Below are 15,768 nucleotides of genomic sequence, written 5' to 3'. Positions count from 1 at the left end.
TGGGCGGGGAGATATTAGGCTGGGTGCTTCTGGGCGGGGAGATATTAGGCTGGGTGCTTTTGGGAGGGGAGATATTAGGCTGGGTGCTTTTGGGAGGGGAGATATGAGGCTGGGTGCTTCTGGGCGGGGAGATATTAGGCTGGGTGCTTTTGGGAGGGGAGATATTAGGCTGGGTGCTTTTGGGAGGGGAGATATTAGGCTGGGTGACTCTGAAAAGATCACCTTGGAGAAAATTCAGGTGAAAATGTGCACATGGTTTTGTTGTGTGTATTTTGTGTGCTTTTGCTGTGTACAAGCTAGGCATTCATTTGGAGTTTACCATGATTTTGACATTTGAATAGTGATGGAGTTCTTAATGGTCTTATTCAAAAGTACTTCCGTAGAATGCATCCAGATAGTTATGGATTACTGCAGTATTAAATAGCTGGAAATTAATTTATACCTTTAGTATTCTCACTGTTAATCTTCAGTCATACCATGGAAGTGTGTTACATAGTTTTTGGGATCTCTTGCAATACTGTAGTCCTTCTGGAGTAATTGATCAGTGTTTGCTTGGAAACTTGTTGATGCTTTAATATGCTCACAGAAGTCACTTTATCTTTTGTCACTTGGTGCACTTAGACAAAATTGTCAATAGCCACAGATCAATTAGGTGCCTCGCAGCATAGACTTAATCTGTTCATTTGTCCCTAACAAATGGTCTATTCAGAATGAGGAATTTCAGTATGCTATTTGAGTATAATATTGCCAAGTCTGGAGTTTTTGCTACAACTAATATAAAGACAAGCCATGTTTGTGCGCATTGTCACACTGTCAGTTTAACAGGTGTATTGAAACTGATGTTCTTGCCAACAGGATGTAGTCTACAGCTGTAGACCACGTAGAAATCACGAACGGCTCTTTTTCACTAGGCACAATCCAATCACAAAATTAGTTGGTGCCCATTTTGCCAATTGCTACAGCACAGCGATAACATGTAAATTGCGTTGCTGTTTTCCACTATTGGGACTTTTTTTTTCCCCTGGGGGCCCGTTTCCGCTATTGCGTCGCGATTCCATCGCCAAAAATGCGTCAACAAACCTGCATGCCGTTGCGGATTCGTTCGCATTTGTATGCGGAATTTTTTTTTTTCTGCACGAAAAACCACACATAATACCGGAGAAGTGGAAACTTGCCCATCCACTTCTATTGCTTATGCGAATCTGTGTGCAGAAAACGTGTGCAGATTCTCTGTAGTGGAAACGGGCCCTGAATCACAATAGCTGGCCTGCATGATTTTTGGTGCGTTTACAATCATACCCAACAGATAGCAACACAATTATGGGTAGTGGAAATAGAAGGAAGTGCGATTTTACGTGTGATTGCGTTTTCTAGTGAAAAAGCAGCCTAAGGAGCTGTCCACACTTGTGCATTGGCTAGTAATGACCAGGTTTTCACAAACATGCATGGCACCTGCATTGCTGGCGGCTGTGGTGTTGATCACATTTAATAACATTGAATGGGGATGGTACCGCTAAGTGTACTGAAATGTGCTCAGCAGAGTGCTGCTGGGACGCACTGCTGTGCAGCTCAAGAGTGGAGACGTCGGGCAGTGCTGTATATGCAATGTCTGATATCACTGCATTGCTAAAATCAGCAATGCATAAGTGTGGACAGACCCTAAAGGAGTTTTTAGTTTGCTACAATCCGGTTTCAGGAGAAATTTTCTCCATCCATGCAAAGTGTGGCTAGGTGGTATTTCGATCACTACTATGTGAGGCGTTTGATTGCTTGCTGTATTGGTCTGCTGTTGTGTTTTCACTATTAGGGCTCGTCTGCGATTAGAAAAGCACTTATTATTGATTTATAAAGCGCCAACAGTGACGCTGTATGATGGAACCCTATGAGCGTTATCCCACTGCGGTGTTGTGATTTCTATTAAATTGCAATTGCACTGCATGCAGCATTTGCTGAGCGATTTGCTCTTGAAGGAGTTCTGCTTGCAAAATCACAATGTAAATATGTGCAGCTGAGACCTCCTTTGTTTTGACAGATCACTAAAAAAATCACTGTGCCATAATTCCTTTTTCAATGTCCTGCATTTTCACATATTTCACCTTGTTCTCTTCCTCCTCAGTTTCACTGATAACCCTTTTGGCTTAGAAAAATGTCTAGGTTTTTTTTTCTTCATTAAAACAAGAGCAATAGATGCCCTGTGGTTTTGTTTATCGCTGCTGACAGTATTATAATAAACACTATTCTACTAAAGCTTTCTCTTAGCTCATCACTGTAATATTTCATAGCAATACACAGAAATTGTTAAAATGGACTTCCTCCCATTAGCGTCTTATTTCTATAAGCCAAATACTTTACAATTTCAGGAAAATAAAAATCAATGCTAATGTAACTCTTCCTGGAATATTATTTCATACAAGAAGCATCACTTGGGGTATTTTAGTTGCTGTTTAATTGAAAACACTTAACTAATTGTCTATGAAGAAGATCAATTAGAGTATACTTTCACTGTTTTTCTCGTGTTTCTATTTATAATTGATGTCAACAGTGAGAAATGTCATTCGATTTTACTACAGGCGGTGATTGAAACTTGGTAATTTAGCCTTTCCCCACCCAGTACATTAAATCAGGCAGCTCCAGTGGGTCTTTGCAGTCAAATGCTTCTAGCATCCTACCTGCTAATCGACCTCACTTCCTGGATTCAGTCTGCCTAGTTATCAGCTAACAAAGAAGAGCAGCTTTTGATCCCTGCAGACCTCAGAGGCAAGAAAATCATGGGAAGCAGATGCAGCAGGAATTGCCGTTTTTTCTCCTTTGTTTACTGCAGCAATGAGACATACCTTTTAGGCATGTAACAGGTATAGTGTTCTGCATGGCTACACTCCAAGGGATAAACAATGAGCACAGCAAGGGACCAGGATTTTTGCTTTCTGATTTGGATGTGATGCTGCTGTAATTCTATCTGCACTTCTTGCTGATCCTTCACCACTCGGCAGCTGGTAGAAGAGTAAGACTGCCTGGCAACCACCTGCAGAGCTGCAGAGATGAATTACATTTTCGGAAACAACACACTCTTGTACTCCCGCTCCAATCGAGGTGGCAATACTAGCTCCAGTCATAGCTCTGTAGGCCCAAAACAAAAGCCATGGGCAAAGAAGGGCTCTACAGAAGAGCTAAGAGCTGAGCCAGAACCTTCTCGATGGCAGCAAATAGTGGCTTTTTTTACTCGCAGACACAGCTTTATTGACTGCATCTCAGTAGCTGCCAGCTCCGCCCAGGTAACTTGCCACTTGTTGGAATGATTTGTTTCAATGCTTCATGATTTGGAAATGTTTTGTTTCTTTAAAATGCTGGGCTGGGCAGGAGATATTAGAAACTGTCATGGGAAATCGTGTATTCATTGCAGAATGCATTTTGTGTAGCCTTTGTTTAGTCTGCTGTATATGCACCTGTTCGTTTAGCATTCGTGTTTGGATTAAATTTAAAATACTGATTTTAATAAATGGACAGTTATCCAATCCACTCAGCTAAATGGGATATAATACCTTGCAATGCTTCTCTTGGTTTTTGTCCAGCAAGTGTAGATTCGGGTATTATGACTATGCAGGGAAGGTTTATATAATATTCAGTATTGATTTCAGGTCTATAAATATAATTTTATTGATCTGTTTGAAATATCCTGTCACACGGGCAGATATTAACGTTACCAAATGAATTGCAGTTCTGTTGTCATGTATTCTGGTGAACTTGTGTTTTGCAGCTTGCTAATAATATTGATGCTATTATGCACATAATGTGTTCTTTCTGTTAATTTGTCACCAGTGTCACTTTTGTGCAAGTTCCGCTTGTCAGAACTGTATGGCATTGCATTTACAGTAGGAAAATGGAACTGATACTAGTAAAAGATTTAATGTCAATCTAGAGGGGAAAAAATAGCAAGTAATGTATAAGAAAAATTGTCAGATTTTTTAATCAAATTGCTTTTGCTGTTTTTGTTTTTCCATGCAGTTAAAATGTTTTAACATCCAAGCTCAAATGTTTTCTGCAACTTCTGTCATGGAATTTAAGAGAACCTGTCACAAATGGATTTCAGTTTTATCTGAATTCCACTTTCTCTAAGGCTAGCCCCTGGATGTAATAAAGCAATGTTTTGGGAACCTTTGTCCTCTATTCTGTACAGTATTAATTGGTGTTTGCCAGAAAAAAAATAAAATACCTTTTCCTTTGATGTAAAAACTATGGCCATGTGACTACACTTTTTCCCTGAATACCAGAGTGCCAAGCAAGGTCTGACTCTTAATGACTATCCCCTCCTATTCTCCACCACATGAGGCATGCAGGGTTGTTGCACACCACTTATAGTGCACAGAGGGGTCTGGCTTAATTTTTTACTTCTCACAGCAGTATTTTACCCAACTCTGCAAATGCCAAAATGTCTGCTTTAGAGGGAAAACGAGGTAAGAGAAATGGTTATTTCCTTTTAAACAATGCAAGTTGCCTGGCTGTCTTCCTGATCCTGTGTTTCATAGGGCCGGTTTTCACTTGCACTGATGTGAGTACGCATTTGAATTGTGCATGGCTGTAGAGTTTTTTGGTGATGTGCTGCGGGAAACTGCAGAATGCTGTCCAGGATCGCACCACAATGTAATTTGGCCGTCAAGCCATTGGCCGGATAGGCAGTATTTCTCTATCGGACTCCCCTGTGGGGCATTGCTGCTGATTCCGAACGGATTCAGCCCTAGTGGAAACAGGCCCTAATACTTGTAGTCGTAAAACCCTGAACAAGCACACAGATCAGATGTTTCTGACTAAAATCTGACATAGCTGCATGCTTGTTTCAGGTTTTTGACTCGCACAACTGATTCCAGAAGATCAATAAGACCGCCAGGCAACTGGCATGGTTAAAATCAATATGGCAGCCTCCCTATCACTCTCCCCTCCTGTTCACTTAAAAAAAATTGTTGGGGAGGGAGAGTTTGAAAAATGTCCTATTTTAGTTGTTATAATGGAAACTTTTAACTGTTGGCTAGTCCTTGTTGAATCTTTAATTGAATCTGAAGAAACTGTTGGGGGGCTGCTTATCTTCTGCTGTGGCTCTTTCTGAATAACCATAATAAACGTGGCAATGGAAGTAAATAGGAGTAAACTGAATTTCTGCGCAGCAGCCATGACAGAGCTTGGCGACACTAAATTCAGGTGGAACATAGTAGATTGCTCGAACAGACAGACTCGGAACTGGATTTTTGAAATACTAAATATTTTAAAAGGGAGCTGTAGACCAAACTAGACTTGCACCATTTGATAGATAACTTAGTAGAGTGTTCAAATGTTGCTTTTGTGTGAAATGGACCCCTGCAGCTATTAAACCTGAAATATTTGGTCACTTGAGTTGAATGTCTTAAGTTTCTGTGTGTAGCCAGGACTGTTGCTGCTTTGTGGTTCAGCATTATCGTGGTGTCCCAACAGCAGTCAGAAGACACTGATTGATTGAACTCCTTTTGGAGCCTATAGTAATGGAAGGCATTGGTGATGGGTATCCTTTTGGCTAACCAGGTAGTTCAGCACAGCTCCCTATGTGATTACCCCAATCAAATGCAGGTACAGCAACTGGTTGATGATTTATATGCATAATGTTTTGCCCTGGAGTGGATTTGGAGTTGGCAGAGGCTAGGTGCCGTGGCTTTGTCTGATTTTTTTTTTTTTTATATTGTATTGCTCTCCATTTGGTAAGAGTTCCCAATGCTTCCTGTCAGGTGACACGGTGGTGTGTTTTATTTAAGTATTTACGGTATATAGTGCCGAAATCTTCCGCAGCGCTGTACAGAGTTTGTCTTGTTACTAACTGTCCCTCAGAGGGGCTCACAATCTAGTCCCTACTATAGTCATATGTCTATGTATTGTGTATTGCATGGATCATAGTCTAGGGCCAATTATTTTTTTTTTAGGGGAAGCTAATTAACTTATCTGTATGTTTTTTTTTTTGTTTGGTTTTTTTTTGGGATGTGAGAGGAAATCTGAGTGCTCGGAAGAAACCCACGCAGACACTGGGAGAACATACAAACTCCTTGCACATCGCAAGGCGAGAGCGCTAACCACTACGCCACCGTGCTGCCCAATGTCTTCATTCTCCTAACATGTCATTTCTAGATGGCCATCTGTTTCATATCTATATAGGCCTCAATTCACTAAGCAGTTTAGACTAGTCTAAAGATGGTTTTTAGTCTACTGATGGTTTGGTGTAATGTTTTAGACCTGTTTTTAGACCTGGTCTAACATTCAGTAATTACACAATTCACAAAGGCAAACAAGGAATAACCATGCCCACTCTTTCTGACAGAATAGGCCAGCTGATTTCTGTAGGTAAAGTAATTCTGTGAGGTATTTTAGATGCGAGGATGGAACCTTTTGAATTAATTTGTCATGATCGCTGCTGCAGCAATTGCTGGAAATAGTAGTGCTGCAGCTCAGGCAGTTCTGATCTCTTTCCATGCAAGCTGCATAGCTTTGTCTGCCCTGCTGTCAGCTTGTGACTGATTATTATTCACCTGTGTGGGAATCTGCATGTCTGCTCCCATTGGATGACCTCAGTATAAAGATCTGCTTCCTGCAGGACTCCTCGGGTTTTCATAGCTTCAGTTTAAGCCTGACTTGCTGTCGCTTCAGCCCCCGATCGTGTTTCTTGTTCTAAAGATACTTTGCTATAATGTAAGACTTGGTGGTGTATTCTCCACAGTCAGCATGCAACGCATGAGCTGACGTGTAGGAGGTACACACACTAGCACAAGGAAACAGGCTATCCCTAGTATAGTGGAGGGGAGGACTGACTCCAAAAGGAGATTGTGGCGCACAGAGCCGGTGCAGATCCGACAGCCACAAACAATGCTTCCGCTATAACGTCTCAGCGCAAAGTAGCGCTGAGCGCATAAACCAGAACTGAGATCAGGACAGGTAGACAGAATGAACGCTTGCTAGCTAGCCGCTACTTAGTGACAGCAAGCGTCCACAACAAGACAGACTGGAATGAGGCAACCAATGCGTTGCAGCGATGGCGTGCCTCACAAAGACAGGACAGGATAGTCAGGAAATAGCAGGATCAAGATAGATGAACGTAACACAGACAAATATACAATAAGTATGTTTTCCTAGCGTATTACAATTACAGCTATCAATGAAACTATTTGTAACGTCTGACTAACATATGTATATATCGGCAATGAACCGATATATGACATAAGCAGGAACGCTGACTAGGACTGGAGTAATACAGGGAACAGGACTCAGAAGGATTCGCTATCTCTTCGCAGAGATGAACGCAATCCACAAACGGTAACAGGACAGGATTCAGAAGGATTCGTTATCTCCTCGCAGAGATGAACGCAATCCACAAACAGGACCAGGAACAGGATAACTAGCTCAGCACGGGTGATCAACGTGCTAGAACTGACTAACTGAACACAGGATATAAACAGTTCGTGTACGTATATATCAGCGTCACTGATGTATCAACGTAACACGAATACAAGGAAAATAATAAACGTGCTGGTATGCATATATATGGGCAATGAACCAATACATGATGCAAAACCAGCAAAGTATGTTTAGAACAAGAAACACGATCGGGGGCTGAAGCGACAGCAAGACAGGCTTAAACTGAAGCTATGAAAACCCGAGGAGTCCTGCAGGAAGCAGATCTTTATACTGAGGTCATCCAATGGGAGCAGACATGCAGATTCCCACACAGGTGAATGATAATCAGTCACAAGCTGACAGCAGGGAAAGGCAGACGAAGCTATGCAGCTGGCATGGAAAGAGATCAGAATTGCCTGAGCTGCAGCACTACTATTTCCAGCAATTGCTGCAGCAGCGATCATGACATAATTATGCAGGAGTTTAATTGTATGCAGAGGAGAAGGATGTCAGTCATAGCTACTCGTTTGTGAATTGATGCTTTTGATCATTTCCCCTGCTTTACCCACCTAATTACCAAATGGTTTAAGGTAGCCATACACTGGTCGATTTGCCATCAGATTCGACCAACAGATAGATCCCTCTCTGATCGAATCTGATCAGAGAGGGATCGTATCGCTACCTTTACTGCAAACAGATTGTGAACCGATTTCAGCCTGAAACCGTTCACAATCTGTTGTGGTGGTGGTGCTGCTGCCGCTGCTCCACCCCCACCCCCACCGCATACATTACCTGCTCCGCCAGCGCGAGTCCTCCCGGTCACCGCTGCTCTGTCTCCGCTCTGGTCTCCAGGTCCGGCATGCTTTGCTTCTTCCTGCCCGGCAGGAAGTTTAAACAGTAGAATGCCCTCTACTGTTTAAACTTCTTGCCGGGCAGGAGGAACTGAACCATGCCGGAGACCAGCGCGGACACGGAGCAGCGGTGACCGGGGGTAGTCGCGCCGGCGGAGCAGGTAATGTATGCGGCTCTATTGCGTCGGTCGTCAGGCAATCGAACGCTGCTAGCGACGCGCTCCCTACCCGCGGGCGATCGACGGTAATTTTCCGCACGGAGCGATCGACGGGATCGGACGAAATGGATCGAAATTCGGTGTGTAGCGCGATTGATTGGCAGCAGATTCGATCCCAGTGATTGAATCTGCTGTCGAAACGGCGGCAAATCGGGCCAGTGTATGGCCAGCTTTAGACCTAAAAACAGGTCTAAAACATTTGGTAATGGTGAATTCCCCTTCGATGCAACTGACCAAATCATCAGTAGACTAAAAACAATCAGTAGACTAGTCTAAACTGTTTTGTGAATTGAGGCCATAGTGTTACATATTTACTCTATTTTGATTGTAGACATCACTGTTTCACAATGTATGTGCATTTTTTTTTTTTTTTAAACTCAACAAAAATCAAGGAATGATGGGCCTAAAAATTGGGTTAAGATGCAGAAAAATGCCTGCTGCCGGTGACAGTGTAACGCTCTGTTGGTGATTTTTTTCAATGACTGTGCCTCCTATTAGGTGGCAAAGTTTGTTCATTTCAAATAGGTTTAAGTGGTTATTGTATTCCGCAACAAATGCACGCCCTCCCTATTTTGGCAGCTGACATTTGATCGTTTTTGTTTTCCTAAGTTCTATTTTCAGTAAAGGGGCAGTATATTCTTCTGATGTTGTGGGCTACTTGGGTAACGTGTAGCATGCACTGTAGGAGGTAGTAGATTGGGAAGGAAAGTAGACAGCTGGGATGGACTGAGCTGGGTGAGGGAGCACACACAGTGATGATGCAGCAGAAATTTGCTATGGTATACTCTGATGTAGTAAAACTTTAGGGGATAAAAACTCAGTCCCCAGGTCCCGGCCATGCCCCTGTATGAATATACAATGTATGACGAATTCCTATATAGTTAACTACTTTGCCAGGTTCTTTAAAGTTTTGGTATAAATGGATTGAACTGGGAAAGGTATAATGTGGCGATGCCAGAATAGGTAAAGGTAATGGGGTGTTGCAGGTGGCGGTAGGAGTAGTAGTAAGGCAGTATGTAGCCTCTTATATTACAGGTGATCTTTATGGCAGAAAATACTTTTTACAGTAGGAGTGATTGAGATGTAGATTGGTAAGGGCACGTATTGGAGGACTTATGCCTGGGACCCATCGGGAACAATTTGTGCAGTGCTCGCCATTTGTCGGCAATATGCAAAGCACTATACAGTAGTATACTCTAAGGCAGGGGTCCCCAACCTTTTTCGGCCCAAGGACCGCTATCCAGACCAAATTGTTCTCTATTCACAGCAGCACGTCCCCCGGCTGTTAAGAGGCAGAAAGCAGGACATTGGCTCCCCTGGTAACGGTGGCGCTACAGGAAGCTGCTCTCCTTCTGCCTCTTCACAGCAGCTGGTGTCTTGCTACTGTGAAAGATACAGCATGAAGGAGAGGGGCCGACCATCAGTTGTGAGTGCGCTTTGCCTGGATTCAGCCGCATGCACTCGCAGCTAATGAAGGCTGGCAGGAATGATTTTAAAAATTCAGAGGCAGGGAATTTGCAGTGGCCTGGCGCAAAATGTCCCACTGCCCGGTATTGGGCAGCGGCCTGGTGATTAGGAACCCCTGCTCTAAGGGACCTGGAAAAGTAGTTTACTATATCAGAACTGGTCATTCATTGTATAGTTATACAGATGCATTAGCTGGGACCTGAAGACAGAGTTTACAATAGCCCAAGGTTTACCATATCAGAATTTACTATAAAGATTCCACTGTACCAGTGTATTAGAGTGATCTCACTCACAGCATTAAATCGCTGCTTGCAGCATTTTGGGAGCAATCCCAGAGTGATCGCATCAGTGGTTGCAGAGCCAAATTGCAATCGCCCTGCGAATCGTGGCCAAAATAGACAACTTCTGCAATTTCAGAAATTGCAAGCGCTTTGCTATCCATCACAAAGTGGGTTCTTGGCCTAAGACTATCTGAGTGTTGGTGTGAGAGAAGAGTGACTAATAGGTTGGTGGTAGTGGTGGGTGGGGAGTGAATAGCTAAGGAAGGTAGAATACTCTAAGGTACTATGGACTTTACGTTGTGTAATTGTTCAGTGTTCTCTATGTACATTGCTAAGAATAAAAGGATGTTTACCGTATATCCTCGGGTATAAGTCGAGAAATTTAGGACTGACTCACAGTATAAAAGTTAGGGGGTCGCCTTATACTCGAGTCAGTTCTAAATTTCTTGACCTGTAGCCGGGATTGAGGGAAGAGGGGCTGACCTCTCTCTCCCTCTTCCTACAGCACTAAAGGCATAAATGTGCTCAATCTACCTCCCACCACTAAACACATTATGTGGCTACAATTTTCTAGCCCCCCCTCCCATGTGTAATGGATGCACCCCATGCCGGAAGGAAGCCGACACTCACAATTTCAGCGAGCATGGCCAGGGTGACAAGTGAGGACATGTGACATCTGCTATGGCGCTGGGCAGGCTGGAGCGTGAGTGATGAGCCGGTGTTCGGCATTAGCAATCCCCCGCAACCCCCCGCCCATCCCCAACTGTCAGTGTGCCTTCCGATGTATAATCATACCCACAGCGCTGCCGGAAGGAAGCTGCCACTTAGAAAATACAGTGCGGGGCGCAGCGTCCTATCAGCTCTCTCTCTGGTCTGCCTCAGTTAGCGCTGCTCCGGCTCCAAGAGTCACGGAGCAGCGCTAATTGAGGCAGACCAGAGAGAGAGAGCTGATAGGACGCTGCGCCCCGCACTGTATTTGTAAGTGGCAGCTTCCTTCCGGCAGGGCTGTGGGTATGATTATACATCGGAAGGCACACTGACAGTTGGGGATGGGCGGGGGTGTTGCGGGGGATTGCTAATGCCGAACACCGGCTCATCACTCACGCTCCAGCCTGCCCAGCGCCATAGCAGATGTCACATGTCCTCACTTGTCACCCTGGCCATGTCGACAAGGTTTTCCTTCAGTGGCTGCAGCTTACGGGTGGGTGGGTGGGAGAGGTATTACTTGCAGCACTGGCCACCTGGGGTGTGGAAAGGGATGTATTATTTATGTCAAAAGACTGGCCACAATGGGGGGGGGGGGGGGGGGGGTATTTACACCTCACTTGCCACAATTGGGGGCTTTTAATAGCTGCATGTGAGGGGTCTGGAAGAGTTCATAGCTGCATTTGGGGGCCAGGAGGATTTAATGGCTACAATACTTTATGCAGTCTAGCCATTAACCCATCCTGGTCCCCAACTACATCCATTAACTTTGCTGGATAGACTTATACACAAGTAATTGGAAAATTCCAGCTTTTGAGGGTCAAATATTGGGGTCGACTTATACACGGGGTCGACTTGTATCCGAGTATATACGGTAATATGAAAGTACAGAATGGTGAGTTTTTATTGCTTGGCTTAAGGTAGCCATACACTGGTCGATTTGCCATCAGATTCAACCAACAGATAGATCTCTCTCTAATCGAATCTGATCAGAGAGGGATCGTATGGCTGCCTTTACTGCAAACAGATTGTGAATCGGAGGGACATCCCGGCAAGCCTGCCTTTTCCTGTGTGAAACTTTTACTTTTGCCAAAAGTCTGATTTTTCAAGCAGGTGGTTACTTGGGTCAGGGGCAACAAGGAAAGGAACAGACAAAACCCAGATGTGTGTGTGGATCCACAATGCACACCTCTGCTCTTGTCTTGGGGTAACTTTACCTTGGGTCAGGTGTGCATTAGAGTAGGTATCTCTTGCGACACTGTGGGCTGATTTATGAAGTATGAGAAATACAGTGGTAACTTTATCCCTACAATTCTCAGTATATTATAGGATTTTTTTTGTAACTCGATAAATCAAAGTTCTGCAGAGAATTCCTGGGATAAAAAATTTAACTGCATTAACAAATGGTGTTGAGGCAAATGGAATGCAGAGTCCCGACCTGCTGCATTTTTGTTGATAGACGTTCTCCTCAATTACGCTGCTTTATTGGCCTCCCTTGCACAGCAACAGGATGCATCTATTCAGCACTTAGCCTGAACTCTGTTGCCCAAGGGTTCAAGTCCTGATCCCTGCCAGGCGACATTCATTGTATGTGTACATAATTTAATTCTTCTTTTGGCTTATTATTATTATCGTATATACTCGCAAGCAAGCCGACCCCCCCCCAACTTTTTCCTGAAAAACCAGGAAAAAATGATTGACCCTCATATGAGCCGGGGGTAGGAAATGCTGGTCGTGTAATTAACCCCCCCCCCCCCCGTGTGTCCCAGTATAGTTAGTATAGTTCCCAGTATAGCTAGTATAGTGCCACAGTATAGCTAGTATAGTGCCACAGTATAGCTAGTATAGTGCCACAGTATAGCTAGTATAGTGCCACAGTATAGCTAGTATAGTGCCACAGTATAGCTAGTATAGTGCCACAGTATAGCTAGTATCGTGCCACAGTATAGCTAGTATCGTGCCACAGTATAGCTAGTATCGTGCCACAGTATAGCTAGTATAGTGCTCAGTATAGCCAATATAGTTCCCAGTATAGCTAGTATAGTGCCCTAGTATAGTGCTCAGTATAGGTAGGTAGTGCTCAGTATAGTGCACAGTATAGGTAGTATAGTGCTTGGTATAGCTAGCATAGCGCCCAGTATAGGTAGTATAGTGCTTGGTATAGCTAGCATAGCGCCCAGTATAGCTAGTATCGTGCCCAGTATAGCTAGTATAGTGCCCAGTATAGCTAGTATAGTGCCCCAGTATAGCTAGTATAGTGCCCCAGTATAGCTAGTATATTGCCTAGTATAGCCAGTATAGTGCCCCAGTATAGCTAGTATAGTGCCCCAGTATAGCTAGTATAGTGCCCAGTATAGCTAGCATAGTGCCCAGTATAGCTAGCATAGTGCCCAGTATAGCTAGCATAGTGCCCAGTATAGCTAGCATAGTGCCCAGTATAGCTAGCATAGTGCCCCAGTATAGCTAGCATAGTGCCCCAGTATAGCTAGCATAGTGCTCAGTATAGCTAGCATAGTGCCCCAGTATAGCTAGCATAGTGCTCAGTATAGCTAGTATAGTGCTCAGTATAGCTAGTATAGTGCCCCAGTATAGCTAGTATAGTGCCCCAGTATAGCTAGTATAGTGCCCCAGTAAAGCTAGTATAGTGCCCCAGTAAAGCTAGTCTACGACCACCAACCAACGTGACTCGCAAGCAAGCCGACCCCCCCAACTTTTGGCCCACTTTTGGGGGATCAAAAATTCGGCTTGCTTGCGAGTATATATGGTAGTATTTATTGTATTTATAAAGCGCCAACATATTACGCAGCGCTGCACAGTAGATAAATATTTTTCTTTTTTTTAACGTTTCTTTTGTTTTTGTTTATTGCTTTTTATTTTATGAAACTTGCATTGTTCTATTTTGCCAGAGATATCTTAGATTATCTTCCAAGCCCACCCCCCCTTGAGGTGTATGAGGATGACGTCCGGTAACACCTGTCAGGGATTAATGCAAGGAAAGCCTCAGGCCCAGATGGAGTGTCACCAGCCTGTCTGAAAACCTGCGCACAGCAGCTTGCTCCCATTCTCTTATCCATCTTCACCAAGTCCATCCAGGAAGGCAGGGTCCCTGCTTGCTTCAAGAGGTCCACAATCATCCCGGTCCCCAAAAAACAGGGCGTCTCAGACCTCAACAATTTCAGGCCGGTGGCTCTCACCTCGGTCATCATGAAAGCCTTTGAAAGCTTGGTTTTGCCTTTCCTCAAGCAATCAACCGAATCCCTGCTGGACCTGTTTCAGTTTGCATATAGAGCAAACAGGTCTAATGACGACGCCATAAATATCTGCCTGGAGCTTGTAAATGAACACCTGGACAGACCTTACTCATACGCCACGATCCTTCTACTCGACTTTAGCTCGGCGTTTAACACCATCAGCCCCCTAATACTTCAAGAAAATCTTGCTGCCCTCCGAGTCCACCCCACCCTCCGCCTCTGGATCACGGACTTCCTAAGTAAAGATCCCAGGCCGTCAAGCTAGACACTATCATCTCCCAACCAAGGACCACCAATACAGGGGCCCCCCAAGGTTGCGTACTGTCGCCGTTCCTATTCTCCCTATACACTAACAATTGCAGGTCCACCGCAGACTCCGTCAAAGTCCTCAAGTTCGCTGACGACACCACCATCGTTGGCCTCATCTCTGGAAATGATGAGCAGGAGTATCGCCACCAGATTGACAGAATTTGCCACTGGTGTAGGGAGAACGGGCTGGTCCTAAACACTACAAAAACGGTTGAGATGATTGTCGATTTTAGGAAACGCGCCACCACCCCACCCCCGATCAGCATTGACGGCACGGTAGTTGAGAACGTCCCCTGTGCACGCCTCCTTGGCACGACAATCTCTAAGGACCTGACGTGGAAAGCCAACGCTACCTCAACCCAGAAAAAAGCCCAGCAGAGGCTATTTTTCCTACGCCAACTAAAGAAGTTCGGTATGGCCCACGAGCTTCTGACGCGCTTCTACACTGCCACAATTGAATCTGTCCTTTGCTCCTCCATCCTGGTCTGGTATGCTGGATCCTCCGCCAGCGACAGCCACAAACTGCAGAGGGTCATCAGATCAGCGGAGAGAATCATCGGGAAACCACTCCCCTCTCTTGCCCAGATCTTCAACTCTAGACTGCGCTCCAGAGCTCAAAAAATCGATAATGACCCGTCCCACCCAGGTTTCCGCTTCTTTAGTAAGCTCCCCCTAGGCCGGAGATTCCGATCCATTTACACCAGGACCACAAGACACAGGAACAGTTTCTTCCCCTCAGCCGTGAATTATCTGAACTCTTAGATCCCTCCTCATCCTACCACGACAAGTGGTGTCTAGTAGCACCCAGCCTGACCGCATGGCTGCACACTTCATATATACGTGTTCAAATTTGTTCAAATGCTGTAACTGTACCCTTTTATATTGTCTGTCTGCTTACATATATGTATCGTTATGTCCTGCTTGTTCTCACCTAGCCCTGTACTTGCCAAACCCAATTCCGGGCACGGCCCAGTCGTGCTTGGCGAAATAAAAGATTCTAATTCTGATTTTACCATTATATTTATAGCTATTACTGTACCAATGTAATGAAACTCTGGCTGGTGTAACTTGCTGTTATCAACTCTGTAACTTGGACAATGCTGACGTTTTTCTGCACGGTTATAACTTGAAAATAATAAAAACTAAAGTGGAAAAAAAAAGGACCATGTAAATGACTTAAAGAGTAACTGTCAGGCTGCAGAAGCTAATTTGAACCTCTATTCTCCTGTGTTATGCTGGGAATACACGTTTCGTTTTTGCCTTCGTTTTAGCCTTCGTTTCGTTC

At 44.4% G+C, this 15,768-nt stretch overlaps 1 protein-coding gene across 18 annotated transcripts in view; it reads left to right on the top strand.

Moving 5' to 3' along the window:
- The window catches only part of DLG1 (discs large MAGUK scaffold protein 1), a 283,639-nt gene that overhangs the window by 115,304 nt on the left and 152,567 nt on the right, over positions 1–15,768 (top strand). For 2 of the 18 annotated variants that reach the window (XM_068281143.1, XM_068281142.1), the window contains exon 1: positions 2,735–3,272. The exons of 13 other annotated variants lie outside the window; for them this stretch is intronic. In XM_068281143.1, coding sequence (XP_068137244.1) covers positions 3,039–3,272 — 234 coding nt within the window. In that variant the 5' untranslated portion in view covers positions 2,735–3,038. Of the gene's footprint in view, positions 1–2,734; positions 3,273–15,768 lie in introns of those variants that run through there. 3 more of the 18 variants (XM_068281137.1, XM_068281140.1, XM_068281138.1) reach the window with 2 other exon arrangements.

Source organism: Hyperolius riggenbachi, chromosome 4 (assembly GCF_040937935.1).
Source record: "Hyperolius riggenbachi isolate aHypRig1 chromosome 4, aHypRig1.pri, whole genome shotgun sequence".
Lineage (NCBI taxonomy): Eukaryota > Metazoa > Chordata > Amphibia > Anura > Hyperoliidae > Hyperolius > Hyperolius riggenbachi.
The sequence above is the reverse complement of the archived record's forward strand: the minus strand, read 5'-3'. Positions and strand labels throughout refer to the sequence as shown.